The 17,580-nt window shown below is 35.9% G+C and overlaps 2 protein-coding genes across 3 annotated transcripts; one reads left to right on the top strand and one right to left on the bottom strand.

Moving 5' to 3' along the window:
* Nucleotides 1-59: 59 nt before the first annotated feature.
* Nucleotides 60-4,981, bottom strand: lrit1a (leucine-rich repeat, immunoglobulin-like and transmembrane domains 1a). Its single transcript, XM_051918024.1, has 4 exons — nt 4,630-4,981; nt 3,814-4,274; nt 2,617-2,922; nt 60-2,446 (listed from the first exon to the last, which is right to left on the bottom strand). Exons 1-4 carry the CDS (start codon nt 4,749-4,751, stop codon nt 1,404-1,406), a joined length of 1,932 nt encoding a protein of 643 aa, XP_051773984.1. The 5' UTR covers nt 4,752-4,981; the 3' UTR covers nt 60-1,403.
* Nucleotides 3,864-16,374, top strand: rgra (retinal G protein coupled receptor a). Of its 2 annotated transcripts, none has more exons than XM_051918026.1 (7): nt 3,864-3,919; nt 9,011-9,167; nt 9,640-9,761; nt 11,220-11,373; nt 11,605-11,722; nt 13,222-13,335; nt 14,066-16,374. In XM_051918026.1, exons 2-7 carry the CDS (start codon nt 9,109-9,111, stop codon nt 14,207-14,209), a joined length of 711 nt encoding a protein of 236 aa, XP_051773986.1. In that variant the 5' UTR covers nt 3,864-3,919; nt 9,011-9,108; the 3' UTR covers nt 14,210-16,374. The 2 variants fall into 2 exon arrangements, with proteins under 2 accessions (XP_051773986.1, XP_051773985.1); XM_051918025.1 differs by lacking the exon at nt 3,864-3,919 and adding an exon at nt 8,288-8,757.
* Nucleotides 16,375-17,580: the final 1,206 nt, after the last annotated feature.

Genomic DNA, 17,580 nt, shown 5'->3' with positions numbered 1-17,580 from the left:
TACTGTAACACTTTTTAAATGTATATACAAAATTTATTTTGAAGCATAAATGGGTGAAACCTGGGACAAAAAAAAAAGTTCTGAATGGTTCAGGTAGCACAAGTTTTACATTTAAACAGAAGTAATATCACATACACAATGATGACTATGTTGGAGCATATGAAAATCCCAAATGATTTTTATGATTTTGCATGTGTTACACTAGACTCTTCATTCTGTTAGAAAAGTAACTACACTCCAAGGCCCCGTTTACACTAGTGCGTTTTCATTTTAAAACGCGTAACTTTTGCTGCGGTTACACCTGTCGTTTACACTACGCCGGTGTTTTCGTACCCAGAGCCCGTTTTAGTTTGAAAACGCCGGGGTTGCGTTTCAGTATAAACAGACCAAAACGGAGACTTTTGAAAACGATGGCGTGGCTGCCCACATTCGCTTTGCGTATCCTTGACGACCGTGTAAACAATAACATGGACGACTGGAATGCAATCTTTGCTGGCTTTGTTGTAATTTTTAGCAGCCATTGTGCAGATAAACTCTGCATTTTTTTAATACTGCAGCATCCTACGTGCGCAAGAAGCAATTGTTTACACTTGTACGCGCATGCCCAGTGTGCATGAACGGTCATGTGACATGAATTTTCGGCCGTGTAGTGTAGACGAAGATCGTTTCTGAAACGCTGTGGAAACGCCAGTGTAGATGAGGATCGTTTTCATTTTAAAACGCCGTTTTAAAACAAAAACGCACTAGTGTAAAAGGGGCCTAAATAATAAATAAAGGTTCTTTATTTGAATAAATGGTTCCATGAAGAACCTTTAACATCTATGGAACCTTTCTATTCCACAAAAGGATCTTTATAGTGGAAAAGGTTCTTTATATTTTTAAAATGTTGTACACAAGAAAAAAAAAGTTTTTAAAAAAGAACTGTTCACTGTAATATTCTTAAGAGAACCAAAAATTATTCTTCTATGGCATCACTGCAAAAATGGAAATGAATCCCCAATTCCTTATTACTATATATATCACATATAAATAGATTTTTTCCCCATATACATAAATATACAAGAATTCATATGAACATTTCCCTTTGAATCAGTTCATTCCAGCACTATCTAAAGGGTTAAAAGTCCATGAAAACATGTTCCTGGGATTGCTCAGCCACAACCCCACCACCAGCCAAATGGTTAGTTTCTAACCAATCCAAAAGCACAGTAACAAAGAGCAACATTACCAAGACAACATAAAGATCCTCACTTGTGCACTTTGTTACTTATGCAAAGTATCCTGAATCTTCTTCACGGACGGCCAGTCATGTACTGCTGGTACAGATTGTGTGCACTCAGGTACTGCGGCTGGGCCTGGATACTCTGGAGGCTGCGTGGCGGAATTGTGGCTGAGGGATATTGTCAGCAGAAGTATTCATTCGGCTGTCCCTCAATTTTGGCGGTGGACTCAGAGTCTAGGCTGGACCTGGCCGACAGCAGTCTGTTGGACTCCTCTGCGTTCAGTCTGGTGAGATATTCCCCCTCCAAGCCTTTAGCCTTGGTACTGGGAGACAGAGTTTCAAACGTCACATATGAGTCTTGAATATCTTTGGACTTTTTGCCCAGAAACTTCTTGATTTTCCTCTTAAGTGCCCCGCAGCACACTATCACAGTCAGAGGCACAGCTATCACACAGGCAACCGTGATTACTACTACATTAATGAGCTTTTGGGTTCCATTAGCGCTAGCAGCTGCATCTGTTGAGAAGATTACACACTGCTCCTTTTTGGGGATCAGCCCCTTGACGCACACACAGGCGATGTATTTGGTTTTTGGAACCAGTCCCTCGATGAGGATCCGGTTGTTACCTGGACTGACGTTAATTCTGCGCATATCCCTCTCCCCAAACACAGCGTAGAGGACGCTAAAAGCGGTTGTGTTCTTTGCAGTCGGTGCCCTCCAGTTCAGACACACAGTGTAATCCGTATCGCCAATCACTTTCACAGAGCGCACAACCCTGTCAGGGTCTTGCTGAAGTGAGGACGTGTTTGCAGCCAGGTTGCTCAGATTGGTCTCCAGGAACCCGTCGGGACTGGCTGTTTGGGTATTTGTCCGACTGTTAGCAGCATTGTCGCTCTGCATACCTGGATACGGGCCTGTGTAGCTAACTGTGGCACCAAGTGGTAGCACATTGTTGGGTGTTGGGGAAACATATGTGACAATGTGTTTTTCTTGATAGGCTGCCTTGACTATAGGGTTTGGCTTCTTAGACTTCACTTTGGTTTTTGGATCCACAGTTGGATTCTCTGCTTTGGGTCCATCGCTTATGATCAAAGAAATGACGGCCTCTGCACTCCCTGCATAATTTGTGGCTTTGCAGATGTACTTTCCCGTGTCACGATAGGACACGGCAGGCACGCTTAAAATAGACCACACTATTCCCTCCTTTGAATTCTCCAGTTGAACTGCAAAATTTGAAGGAAAAAAAGCACAACACTTGAGTACATTTGCACAAACTAATTAGTATTGTGTAATCACAGTGCATTGTTGTGTCTGTGCCAGCTCTCTATGTAATCACCGTGCATTAGCACCTCTAGCTAATACTATTTAACCGCCCACCATTGTGCTGACTCACCTGTCCCATTCAGTGGTTTTCTATCTGCCCTTCTCCAGGCCAGCTCAGGGATGGGAACACCAATGGTTCCGCATCTCAACAAGACATTGTTGCCCACTGCGCTCCTCACACGGGCTACAGCTGTGTGGACACGAGGGCCCTGGCACCGTCTGAGCTCGGCATCACTAAATAGAACTCCAGAGAGGCTCTCTGGATCAGCGCACCTGAGCCTTGTGTCAATGAAGGCCACTGACTGAGTGGGAGACTTCTGGAACTGGACCAGGTCGTATAAACGACAATCACACAACCATGGGTTGTCATGGAGACCTGGGGCAAAATAAATGATCAAGTTGCAAAAAAAAACCTTAATATATATATATATATATATATATATGTATATATGCTGTCAAAAAAAAAAGGTACGATGCTTTTCACTGGGGCAGTACCATAAGGTACAAAGGTTAAAGGGTACTAATATGTACCTTTAAGGTAATAATATGCACCATTTAGGGATAAGTGAGGTACAAAGATGTACCTTTTCACTTTTGTACCTTAGGGTACTGCCCCAGTGACAAGCACCGTACCTCTTTTTCTGACAGTGTATATATATTATAACTTTATACATTATAATATATATATATATATATATATATATATATAAGGGCATTTCCTTTTATGAGCTTTCTTAAGGGATGCAGGTGTTTTTTAATGTATTTTAATGCAAGATATATAAGTCTACACCAATTTTTTCAGTGTGTGTGTATAAATACACACATGCACACACACAGACAGTGAAAAAAATTGGTGTATGATTTACTTCACACAAATTGCTAGTAAAGTAACACATTAAAAACGTGAAACTGTGATGTAGAAAGATTGAAATAGTATTTTCTTGTAAAACCTACTCCAATAATTTTTATTTACAACTTAGATTTGTAGATCAAGATTTTACAGTGTTATATATTAGGATTATTACAGTGTTTATTTAAAAATAATTATATATATTTTAAAATATATTACATATCTTAAAATATATTGCAAATTTTTAAAAATATAATTACTTTTTTAACGTTTTTTTTATTATTATTTTTTATAAAACTATTTTTAAATAGCCTATATAATTATTCATTATTTTTTAAAAATATATAACACCAATAATATACACTTGGAAATATACAAGAAATAATATATAAGAAAAGAAGACGAAGGAAAACTTACCAAGAATCATTTTTGAACTTTCTACTCCCTGGACGGGTTTGACCGTCAACCAAGTGTTGAGCACCTCAGGTGGCACTGTCAGCAGATTATTACTGGATAGATCCAGGTAGGTTAAATTTTTCATATAGAGAGCAGCCTCAGAGGGTACTGAGGACAGCTGGTTGTTGTGTATATCGAGTAGCCTCAGACTGGGCATGTCCATGAGGGATTCCCACGGAAAAGAAGTGAGCGAATTTCCGTCTAACCTTAGTTCCTCTAAACTGTACAAGCCACGGAAACTGTCCGAGTTGAGAGAGGATAAAACGTTAAAAGACATCCAAAGGAATTCTAAATTAGAGAGGTAGCTAAAAGCCTCGCTCGGGATCCTCTTTATGGCAGTCTTTTCAATCCGAAGTTTCGAGGTGTCCTCTGGGAACGTGGCGGGCACCAGGGAAATCTCTGGATCGTTGCAAATCACGCTCCTGCGAAACACATTAGAAACAAGAGTAAAGACTTATAATAAGGGATTTTAAAGCATGCGCACTCGAATCTTTAACTGAGTCTGGCAAAATTTGAACAAATCAAGAATCATTAATTGCGTCAAAATGCACTCATATTGCGAAATGAAAATACATTTTCTTGTTTAAACTGGTCATCTTTTAAAAATAATACTAAAATAAAAATAAATTGTGAAAAAAAGTGCAAAATACATCCTGATATTACACACAATATTGTTTATGTGTAACCAAAACCAAAATGCACCAGTGCACCACATTTCAAATGGAAAAATGCATTGCATTCATTCAATAAAGTTGAGATAATTAAACACACACGAACCTGGCTCTGGAACCATCACTCAGGTTATGATAAAAGCAGCTGCACTGGGAAGGACAGGTGCTCCGAACAAGTGGAAAGCCACCAGATGCCAGTAGGAGACCCAAAAAGACAGTAAGAGACATTTTGCCACTAGTGTTAACAAAACACCGCGGAACGTAGTTTTAATGAAGAACCATCCACTTGCAATTATGGAAAAAATAACCAGCATGTCATCGTCCCTCTGCTCCGATCTCCCATAATGATGTGACTGCTACGAGTCCAGCAGATAAAAAGGACAGACGAGGATTAGCGAAAGCATGCGCGTTATTTTCATTTAGATGCGTATGCATCTTGGAATCTGATAGGCTGCACAGAGATACATGATGTTAATTAGAGAAAGGGAGGAAATCATAATGTTTAATGCCCAAACCCCATCTGATGTAGCTCTCTTTTAAACCATCCCCTACCTGACAGTTAAACTTTGGAATTTGTAGTACTTTACTGATTCACTTCTAGAATGTGTAAGAGCTGATGATACTTTGGAAGCTGGTCTGTTCTGGCTGTACCAATCAGCCTATGCATTGTTGAAGTTAACTTTTCAAACAAACAAAACAAAAAAGTAACAATGCTCAAGCAGTTTTTTACCTCAATCTTGTATAATATTCCCATATATCTACCATACTTGTGTATACAAGTGCTTTTTGAAAGAGTCATTTGGATCAATGGGTTGCTACTGAATGAAAATACTGACATTATGTCACCAGTATGAGAGTTGCCTCTCAGACTAAAGACATCCAACTTTGTGCACAGCTATTGTTCAGCGGCGTATCCAACAGGATTTTTAAAATATTTTCCTTCATGTAATCCTGTTAGGCCTTGGATCACAGGCAGCTTGTTCTTCCTAAGAGCCTGTTGTGGGGTTTGTAAATACAGGTATAACTATATTCTTAATAGAAACAATCCAATATAAAAAAATAAATAAATAAAAATAAGACAGAAAATATCTTAACAGCATAAGCTCAAAAACAGTAAACAAGAAAAGTGCAGGAAATAAATAATAAATAGTGTTTAGAAGCGTTTCTGGAATAAGGGCTAAATGCAAAGCAGTTAAAACTTTCCACGTATTTTGTTTCTGAAAGGTTTACATGTAAATCTTTCCTTGGTATAAAATTAGTATGGCGTGTCTGTTTTCCTGTAATTCTTGGCCCACGAGAGTTATTTTTGCCAGAAGCCTATTTGTTTATGCTACTGTAGGTTTGTAAATACAACATGGGTTGAACCTTGGAACCAGATCATCTGTTCTGATTAGTGCCAAGTTGTAAATATAAAACCGAGTTTCTCAACTGCCATGAGCTTATGAAAGAAAAAAATCAGCAAAGTGTTGTTCATCATTCATCATTTGTTTTAAATTTTTTTTTTTTTTTTTTTTTTTTTTGGAAAGTGCTAAATGTGGAACTAGTATAAACATAAAAAGTGTTAACATTTCCTTTAATCTACAACTTCCTAAACCTCTCTCACACACCTACTAAGGTCACATTATTCCCCTAAAGATCTTTTTGTGAGTTTCACAATTACAGTATATAGTTTCTGATAATTCAGTAAAAGCTAAAAGCTGCAGTGTAAACCTCCTGAGCATTATAGTTCAGTACTTTTTTGTAAAGGGTTAGTTCACACAGAAATGAAAATTCTGTCATTAATTACTCATTCCATACACATTGGTCATGCAGCACGTTTGAGCTTCCAGAAGAGGTTTGATCTCGTGCTTCATTCAGGTTCGGTTGAGCTTCTGTGTATGTTCGCTGATCAGTGTTTATATGTGAGTAAAAGCTTCAATTAAATCTGTTCATCATATAAAGCGATTGTGTCTCTTTAGAAAATACCCACACAATTCATATGGATTAGTTTTACTATCTCTTTATGAACTTTTTGAAGCATCAAAGTGGTAGTTATGTAGCTGTCTATGGAGGGACAGAAAGCTTGCAGATTTCATTAAAAAGATCTTCATTTATGTTTTGAAGATGAACAAAAGTCTTATGGGTTTGGAATGACATGAGGGTGAGTAAATGACAGAATTTTCTTTTTTGGGTGAAATAACCCTTTAAAGTTCATGTAAGGCAGCTAATCCCATTTACACTGAAAAACCAAATCCATATTAAGTTATTGAATAGAGACCTGTATGTGAGAAACATGACGTATGGATGTTAATGTGTGAAAATCACAGCTTAGAGTTCTAGTGGTAACAGTCATGAGACTGGTATTTTGACCATTGAAAAGTGACTATTTTTTTAAGTCCAAAAAAATCTTTTGATCTAAAAATGCATATAAAACAATGTTGATCTATAGTGTGTGTGTATATATATATATATATATAATGACAATTAAAAAAAAAAAAAAGTGTATTATTCAGTAACACTTTGGTCTCTTTTATTAACAGTTAATAATAGTGCATTTTTTTTATCATGAACTATGAGCAATATATTTTTTACAGCATTTATTATTAACCTAATTTTAATTTTAAAATAAAAATACAATGTCCTGTGTAATTCCACATAAAATATATAATTTTTGAGAAGAACATAATGGCAAAACCCTAATTTAATCTAAATATCATACGATACAGTTCACAAACAAGACCCATATTGTTCATTCATTGCCTCATTCAAGTCATATGACAGTACAAATTCAAACTTTTTTTTTTTTAAGGTTTGTATAAGCAAATTTGTTCCAGTCAAGTTTGCACTCCACATATAACAAACAGTATGTTAGAAAACCACTTTACAATAAGGTTTCATTTGTTAACATTAGCTACATTAGGTAACATGAACTAACAATACTTCTACAGCATTTATTCATCTTAGCTGATGTTAATTTCTACATTTACTTATACATTATTAAAATCAAAAGTTGTTTATATTGCGCTGTGATCAAACATAGCAATAAAGAATCATCTGATAAAACACCAATGAATGTAGATTGCAAAACAAAAAAGTAGGTTAGTGTATCAGTGTTACTCTTTGTAACTTGTTTATTATTTGGCTTCCACTCAAGTATGAATAATGCAATCTGGAAACAAAGCGGCTTTTAATAGAGCAGAATTCAGAGTGATTATTGTCTAAACAAAACATTTAAATGTTTCGGTAACACTTTACAATAAGGTTTCAATTGTTAATGTATTAACTAACATGAACTATGAGCAATACATTTGTTACAGTATTTATTAATCTTTGTTAATGGTAGTTAATCAAAATACAGCAGTTCTTTGTTCGTGTTAGTTCACAGTGCATTAACTAATGTTAACAAATACAACTTATGATTTTAATAATGTATTAGTAAATGTTGAGATTAACATTAACAAAGATCAATAAATGCTGTGGAAGTACAGTTCATTATTAATTCATGTTAACTAATGAAACCTTATTGTAAAGTGTTACCAATGTTTCTATTTCAGCACTGAACACAGCTTTAATTATGGCCAGCACAGGTTTAAATGACCCTAAAATGATTTCTCAGAACCACTACTTTTCTATTTGTGAAGACATTGACATTTTCTCTCTCTCTCTCGAGTCTGAAGATCTAGTCAGTATCCACTGATCCAACCGCCAATGTGACAGTCACTGTATAAACACAGTTACTCCCATAATCCATATGCAAACCGTCAAATACGCAATGTCTATCAGTGTCTGGAGTAACAGCTCTTCGACACCTGTTGTTCAGCCAGCGAACAGAACACGACACACTGAATTGGCACAGGCTGGACTGGTTCACATCCACTCTGTCTTATCATCAGTGCGCTCAAGCGTCCGACACACAAAGGCTTGTTGTGTAACTGAATGAGCGCTTTACTGGTGCCCTGTGTAAATACGTATTAGGGGTCAATGGTAGGAGTTGTTATGTTCATTAAGACATTCTTGTGCGGATTGAGGCAGAGGGAGAGCTTTACATAATTACGTTCATGCTTTTTCACGTGAAATGCTCCTTTAAAAGAAGGCTTCGTTTGAACACACTGAGGCACATCGCGCGCACGAGAGGACTGTAATTCTGCACACTTTGGTGTCAAAATTGCGTTCAAAATGGTAACGTCGTATCCTTTACCGGAGGGATTCTCAGAGTTCGATGTGTTCTCCCTGGGATCTTGTCTGCTCGTGGAGGGTAAGAATCATGTTCAGGTTAATAAAAAAAAGAGGATCGCGTGCAAATCTTACTTTGTGGGTGTGTATAGCCTTAATAAGATGCGCTTCTTTCGGGAACGATAGCAAAAGGTTGCAAAATCAATGACACATAATGTTGATTTAACTATCTATCTAAAGGCTATCATATAATGTTTCGTATTGTTTCGTAACTGCGCTGTTATGGGGTCTCGAGAAGGCTCTGATTGTTCACACGTTTTCTGTGTCCTCTGAAGGTCTCCTCGGGTTCTTCCTGAATGCTGTCACCGTTGTTGCTTTTCTTAAAATAAGAGAATTACGGACTCCAAGTAATTTTCTCGTGTTCAGTCTGGCCATGGCAGATATGGGTATTTCTATGAACGCCACTGTCGCTGCGTTCTCAAGCTTTCTGAGGTGAGCACGCGCACGTTTGTGTGTTGATGATGTTGTTGACGGAACCCCTAGAGGCGATTGTGCGTCACGGACGCCAGTGTGTAAATACAGCTGTGATGTTAAAGAGGGGTCATTTTTTCGTAATAAATGACTAAAGTGCAGCTGTTAATTCTCTGTGGGATGAAATGTCTTTTAATCACATCCATGCTATAATTAATAATAGCATAATTCAGCCTAAGATGACTTGCTGTTCTGGTCTGGACCAGTTTGGACCAGAAACCATATACAAATATGTTGGATTTCCAAATTTAGTGATACAAGCAAGGATGTGATCAAATATTCAATATAGGAGAGAGAAAATGTTAAAGTTTAAGAATCTGTCAGAGAAAAATACATTACACATTATTAAATTAATTTTAATTTCAACCAGCGAACCTTGATCTTTTTTTAATATGTAATCTTTTTTTAATATGTGATCTTCTTGACACTGCAGATACTGGCCCTATGGATCAGATGGATGCCAGACTCATGGCTTTCAGGGCTTTATGACTGCTCTTGCCAGCATCCACTTTATTGCAGCCATTGCTTGGGACAGATACCACCAGTATTGCACAAGTGAGTAACAGGAACAGAGAACCTTAGTAAAAAACAATGAGATGCCTCTCACCATATAGGACCTGCACTTCAATGGAATATTTGACAGTCTTTGTTCTAGTTTAGACCACCCATGTTGCAAAGACCACCAGCTGAAGGTACTTATAGTGCACATAAGCTTCACCAAATCCATTCTTTTCAGAATCCCAGTGAATGGCCATTTTAATTTAGTACAGTATGTCAACACTGAGCAAACCAGTTCTAACATTTGGTGTGTTAACATCAAAACAAAAACAACAAAAAAAAGCAATTTACACAACCATTCAAAACTCTTTTTTTTTTTTTTTTAAAGAAATTAATACTTTTATTCAGTAAAGATGCATTTAATTGATCAAAAGTGACTAGGCCCTGTCAGCTGGTATTAAGAAGCGTTTTCATAAATCCGATCACAAGTGGATGACACTAAATACAGGTGTAAATGGGGTCTGAAACATTTTGAGCTTGTCCACTTTCGATCACTTCCAGAGGTAGTTGAAAATGCATTTGACTGGATTGCTTTCATAGTGGAAATGCTCATGTGGTCGAATGTGCTCGAACAGCTACAAAAGACCGCCTTCTTTCCACCTACTGACCTAATGTGTAAAAATTATGGGAAGCGCTTTAGCCAGATGGGATTTAAACTTTGTCGGCTGGAGACCCAAGATTGGTTTGAAGACAATAAATGTACCAAGCACAATGTTCTCTCGCAATCCCTGTTTTCCAACACGTACTCACCGCGTTCTGCGGTTTTCTCAACCCAATCTCCTGGCCGGCATATTTAGCTATAGCACAAAATGAAAGCTTCTGCTCTCTTTTTTTCCGTCATCTCCTTTCGCGTTCATATGTAAATTGTGATTGATCAAAACGCATCTTAATACCAGGTGTAAACAGGGCCCTTAGATAAAATAAATCAAATAAATGCAGTTCTTTTTATTAAATCAAAGAATCCTGAAAAAATATTTATCACAGTTTCCACAAAAATATTAAGCAGCACAACTGCTTTCAGCATTCATAATAAGAAATGTTTCTTGAGCAGCAAATCAGCATATTAGAATGATTTCTGAAGGATCATGTGACACAGAAGACTGGAGTAATGGCTGTGAAAATTCAGGTTTGCCATCACATGAATAAATTACATTTTAAAATATAATAATAAAAAAAACAGCTATCTTAAACAGTACTTTTTTAATAACACAATAATCACAATATTACAAATTTACAGTTTCTGTATTTTGATCAAATAAATGCAGCCTTGGTGAGCATAAGAGACTTTTTTGAAAAACATAAAAAAAATACTTTTGAACGGTAGTGTATGTGTGTGTATAAATATAAATACAGTATATTTATAGTATAATAGTAAAAAAAAAAAAAAAAAAAAAGGGTTATGGTCATTAAATAAAACAATTTAGTACACAATGTTTGATCACCTTGTATCATTAGGGACAAAGCTGCAGTGGAGCAGTGCCATCACCCTGGTTATCTTCATCTGGCTCTTCACTGCCTTCTGGTCCGCCATGCCTCTGATTGGCTGGGGAGAGTATGACTACGAGCCCCTGAGGACCTGCTGCACACTAGACTACAGCAAGGGTGATAGGTAAGATGCAAAGTTAATTAGTACATTCATAATTCACGTCATATTATAACATACAACATTGCTCACCACCACTAGTGACCCACATTCTGACCCATATATTCAAATATGCATTCTGACCCAAATATATAAAAGCAATACTGGGGTCATGGGGATGTCTCATTTCCTTGTAAATCTGTTCACTGTGAAATAAGACCCTTATAGGCCTACAAATGTAATTTCATCTGTCCTCAGGAACTACGTGTCTTACTTGATCCCCATGGCCATCTTCAACATGGGCATTCAGGTGTTTGTCGTGCTGTCCTCCTATCAGTCCATTGATAGGAAATTCAAGAAAACTGGCCAGGCTAAGGTAAAGTATCCTCTGCACGATTAGAATTTGACATGAGACCAAAGGGTGCATGAAAAGAACAGAGTATACAATGCATAAGACCATTATTCACGGTGACTGAGTGGGTCAAAGAAACGTTTTGCCTGGGAGCACAAAGGCATTTCTGCAACAGCTATTGAACTCTTCTCCAGGACAGAACTATTATGTAATGCTAAAAAATTGCATGCACACCAATACCAAAGTGATAGCAGAAGAAGGGGATTTCCTTACAGACAGTTAAGACCAGCACAGAACAGGGTTATTAAAGTTAACTATTTTTAACTGGAATAAGTTAAAATAAATATATTTAAATAAAATTTAATTATTAGATAAAAAAAAAAAATAGATAAAAAAAAGTTGCCATGACAACTAACTGAAACAAGTTGAAACACTAAAATAAATAACTAGAAATAAATACTAAATAAAACTGAACTAAAACTAAAACTTAACTGAAAATAAATTAAATCTCAATGGTAATATTTAAAAAAAAAAAAAAAAAAAAAACACTAATAAAAATGAAAAGCGCATACCAAAATTACTAAAAATAAAACTAAAATAAAAGCTAATTAAAAATAAAATAAAAACTGTAACAGTATATAAATACTAAAATAACATTGGCGCAGTATCACTACTACTACTACTGTACTACTGAACTACATTCTAGTTTGTAAATATATTATTGTTGGTCATTTCATCATGTCTTTGTTAAGCCTTCATGCCAAATTTAGAAAAAACAGCACGTGTGGTTGCCAGAAATTTACCGTAAAAAAATATTGTAGCAACATTTCAGGTTTTACAGTAAAAAAAATGTATTTCATTAAATGATATTAATATTAATAAAGTACTAATATCTGTTTTGGACCTTTGTAATACACTGACAACCACCAAAAACAGGTAGTGATGAGAAAGTCACATGATGAATCAAAGCTCATCACAAGCAGCTTTTCAATAAGCTGAGAAGGTGAATAGTAATATATAGAAGACGCACAGTAGCATTCACACAAACACTAAACACCATCATGGTAACACATGACACTAAAGTAATGCAAGAAACATTAACAAACAGATGTAACATAAAACCTTAATGTACATAACTGATGAGAAAAAAACTAATGTCAATTTACGGTTTTCCACTCTAAATTATACAATGACTTGTTCTTTTCACTTCTAAAACTGTAAATTTAACAGTATTTTACTGTAAAATTACATTAAAAGTAAGATTGCAGTTACAGTTATTCACTGTATTACAGTTATTCACCATATATAAGGATTTTACTGGTAACCAATTAACAGGTTTTTATCGTAGCATTTTTAGTCTTTTGCCGTTTTTCTTTTCTTTTGCCATGGTTTGCCGTACCATGTTTGCTCATATGAACAGTGGAATGTTTAATGGTGTATAAGTGGCATCTAAGTTAAATCTGCAGCATGTGACTTAGAAATCCAACTGAAGTCTAAACCTCCCTCTTGCTCTCTATGTGCAGTTCAACTGCAGCACTCCTCTGAAGACCATGCTGTTTTGCTGGGGTCCCTATGGTATCCTAGCTTTCTATGCTGCTGTGGAGAACGCAACCCTTGTCTCTCCTAAACTGAGAATGGTGAGGAAGTCATTGTTTTAAAGCATATCAGACACCCAAAGAAGAGTTCACCCCAAAATGAATAATCTGTCTTCTGGGGAGCACAAAACTTAATATTTTAAAGACTGTTTCAACTGTTTTTGTCTATACAATGAAAGTGAATGAGTTCCAAAACAACACTGAACCCCACTGACTTTCATCATATTAAATTATATAAAAATGATGCAGTACATTCATCAAAATATGTTCTTTTGTGTTCCTCAGAAAGTCATACAGGTCTGGAATGACTATAATGACAGGATAACCAGTAAATCTCACATAAACACATAGACTACTTTTTTTTAAGGAAATGAATACATTTATTCAGCAAGGATGGACTAAATTGATCAAAAGTTACAGTAAAGACATTTATAATATTACAAAAGATTTTATTTTTTTATTTCTATACATCAAAGAATCCTGAAAAAAAGTATCGCAGTTTCCACAAAAATATTAATCTGCACAACTGTAACAACTTGTTTCTTACTATAAATTCAGCTTTGACATCACAACAATAAATTACATTTTAAAATATATTACATTAGAAAACAGTTATGTAATATTTTATAATATTGCTGTTTTTTATCAAATAAAATCTGCCTTGGTGAGCATAAGAGACAGTAGCATAAACACATGAACTGATAAATAACTTTTCTGTTAGACTATTTACAGTATGTGCATAAATGAATCTAATTTGGCTGTGTTCTTATAGATTGCACCCATTTTGGCCAAGACATCACCTACTTTCAACGTCTTTGTTTACGCCCTCGGAAACGAGAACTACAGGGGAGGAATCTGGCAGTTGCTTACTGGTCAAAAGATTGAGACTCCTGCTATTGAGAATAAGTCCAAATAAACTGAGCATATGATAATAACAGTTAATGTCCTGGTAGTTTCTAACAGGTATGACACATGTGGTATGGCTTTGTGTGCTTACGTTATCCTAGCTTTATTTTTGTGGACTGTCTGTGGACATGAGTTTGGAGTCTGTGTTTGTTGTATAGTTTGGTCTAAGTTTAATATAGGAGATTTCAACATGTAATACAATTTCTAAACTGATATTTTGATAAAGCACATAAGCTGCTCCTAATGGAAATGTTACAGAACGGGGTCCAATTTTATCCGTATCATTACAAAGCACGTGTAAGAAGAGAATTTTTGGCCATCAATCAATAAGGTTTAAGCTCCTTCCATATATATGGTTCTGAATGGAAACAATCAGGAATCATATTTTTGAGGTTGCCAGTGAACTGTTCAGATTTTTTGATTGTATACAGTATAAGTGCTGTTGCACTGTACATCAAACAGCCGTTTAAATGCTGCAATTAGTGGAAAAAAAAATGTGGCGGCTACTAAAAAATATACAGAAAAAGTTCTTTTTCCATTGCTACAGTATGTTAATTTAGTTAATGTTAACCAAAAAGCACAGTTTGGCACACACAGAAAATAAAGTGTACTTTATTTTCCACATAGGGAAATCACTTGCTATGAGATAAGGTCTACATCCAGCTTATGAGACAGAATTAGGCGAGCAACATTTTCTAATCCCAGAAACAACGGTGCTTTTCATGAAAACACATTCCCCAGTGCACAAGATTAGTCAAAAGAAAAAGATTATGCACAAGACTTACTGCAATTGGAAATGTTCTGTCTGGTGATCCCGTTTTCCCTTCTGCATATTCTGTCTCCATTTCAACATGAATCATTCTGGCGTCTGAAAAAGAAAGAATTCATGCCAAATCATTTCTTTATGGAGGTATTTTGTACACTGTAAGAAAAAAGTTGTCAGGCAAAAATGTGAAAATGTGTTTTATGTAGTGGTTAATCTAAATGAACCAGTTTTTAATAATTAAAAAGTATTAAAAATATTTATAGTTTTCATTTTTTAAATTGTGCATAACAGTAATATCATTACGTAGACTGAATATTACAAGACAATAGCATAATAATGAAAAGTAATTTTGCAACCCAAAGGGTGAAATTGCATAATGTGCATATTTTTAGCTCAACAGAGTTTACTTTAGAAGCCAGAATTTGAAGAATTGTAGACTACAATGTACACAAATACAAATATGGGTCATTTTCAGAAAGATAAAATTCAACCCATTTTACACATTTGTACTAGAACAAATACTACTTAACATCTCCATAAATACAAATGAAAAAGTATAATATGCTGACAGAATGGAAAGAAATACAATACCAGTTACCAATTGTGTGTTAGATAAGTAAACAGAATATGTATAAATTATTTTTCAGAAATGCCTGAACATTATAGTATCAACAACTAGTAAAACCTAAGGATGCATATGAAAGATATACAAAGTTCTGTCATGAAACTCTAGATGGCGCAGGCTAATACTTTCTTTAACTCAACCTGCTCGTAATCACATCGTTATCTATAGGGCACAGCTAATTGGTTCCTGCTGTATCAATAGCCACTAAGCTTGCGTGCTCAACTTTTAAATAGTTGGCTAGCATTTGCCTTAGCAGTGCAGCGTGCTTTCAGAAACACCTCCACCTTCCCCAGCTCCTCCTGTATAGATCTGCTACGGGTAATTCATGTACACTATATTGTACAGCAGAAGCATGTCTTACTTGCTCTACAGCAGCAGCAATAACCTACAGCAATAAAAGCAGCAGCGTAGCAGATCTATTCTGCCAAGACAAAACATATCAACATTGTCATACCCATTACCATGCCAAACACCCCAAGAGTTGTCATGACAGAAATACTTTTCAATGATTGTGTAAGTGACATGCTAAATAACAAATGATAGATAACTGTGTACCCTGACAACATGTCTCTGCAGTGGTTCAATGTGTCATTTGTCATTCTAGAATCAGACTAGTCTTTAAAAGTGCTTGTGTCCACTTTAAGGTTGACTCCCTCAAGTGCACTTGAAATAACCTGTGAATAGTGTGCAAAGTTGTCATGTTCAATGGATGTGTTGTCATCAACACCTGATTTGTATATCTCAGCCAAGATGCACAACAGTGAAATAAACATTGCTGGCTACATTATTGTGTTGTAATTGAGTTCTCCGGATCAGGCTTTAGTAAACTGGAGATTATAAAAACAATGGATCCTGTTCACATTTCTAGGGTTCTCAGAAGCGGAAGTCATCATAGTTGGGTAAACTTATATAGTGGTGATCAAATATAATTTTTGTATTCCATTGTTCCAATATCAAATGAAAAAAAACAAATAAATAAATCCATGATCGCGTTTCTGAGACTTTCCAAAAGAGAAACATCAAGCATCACGTTAGTTCAGGCAGGCCACATCAGCTAAGCTTGCATCAGCTGACAGTCAGCTGTTTCTGAAGTGTACCAGTTCAGTATTGACACTCCATTTAAATCCCCATTCATTCAGCCTCTCTTCTATTGGATGGCTGCAAGCTACATCTAACTCCCCCCTCCATCCCCAACTCCACCTAGCTGGAAATCTGTAAGCTAATCTGATATACGTTTTGCGATTTGTCTTCAGTATAAAGTACATTTTATTGTAATCTTCCTTCCTCGTGTATTTTGGCTTGTTTACAACAACTTATGGTAAATTTGTGAATTGTAATTATGTATGTATGATTACTGGATGTGTTCTGTTACCCCAAGGGGAGTTTGACTTGCTGGTCTCCCCGCTGTGTCCAGGCATGGCTGCATGGACGGGTGCGTGGGTTTGCCCAGAACAGAACCATACCGCCAAAAACTAACTGTATGCATTATCATTATAATAAATATACATTTGACAAAAGTGGTGCTGACTGAATTGTGATGTTGATAAATGCAGACACGTGTCATCACAGTCTGTGAAAAGGGTCCATTCTGCAAATTGACAACGTTCATTCCCAGAATTCAAAAAGCAAAAAGCAATTAAATTGTATATTGGTCAGCATCTTTGTACATTTGTTTTATTTTCACATTTTTATTTAAAAGTAAATTACTCAATTTCCCCCAGATGTTTTACATCTGACATGAATCAGCGTATGCCACTTTTTTCAAGTTGTAATGATTCCATTTAGTGCATTTGTTTTTTTGTTCTTTTCTTTGATGTCTTGATCACAAATAGCACTGTTCTAATATCTGAATAATCTTGCATTCAGAAATCCAGACAAGAACAACTCAAGCTAAGAACAAACAAGCTAAACACATACTTTACTAACTATTAATTTTGGCCACTTGTCTGCATATCACTATATAAAAATCTTTTTTTTTTTTTTACGATTT

Source organism: Ctenopharyngodon idella, chromosome 13 (genome assembly GCF_019924925.1).
Source record: "Ctenopharyngodon idella isolate HZGC_01 chromosome 13, HZGC01, whole genome shotgun sequence".
Classification (NCBI taxonomy): Eukaryota; Metazoa; Chordata; class Actinopteri; order Cypriniformes; family Xenocyprididae; genus Ctenopharyngodon; species Ctenopharyngodon idella.
This window is presented reverse-complemented; position numbering and strand designations above follow the sequence as displayed.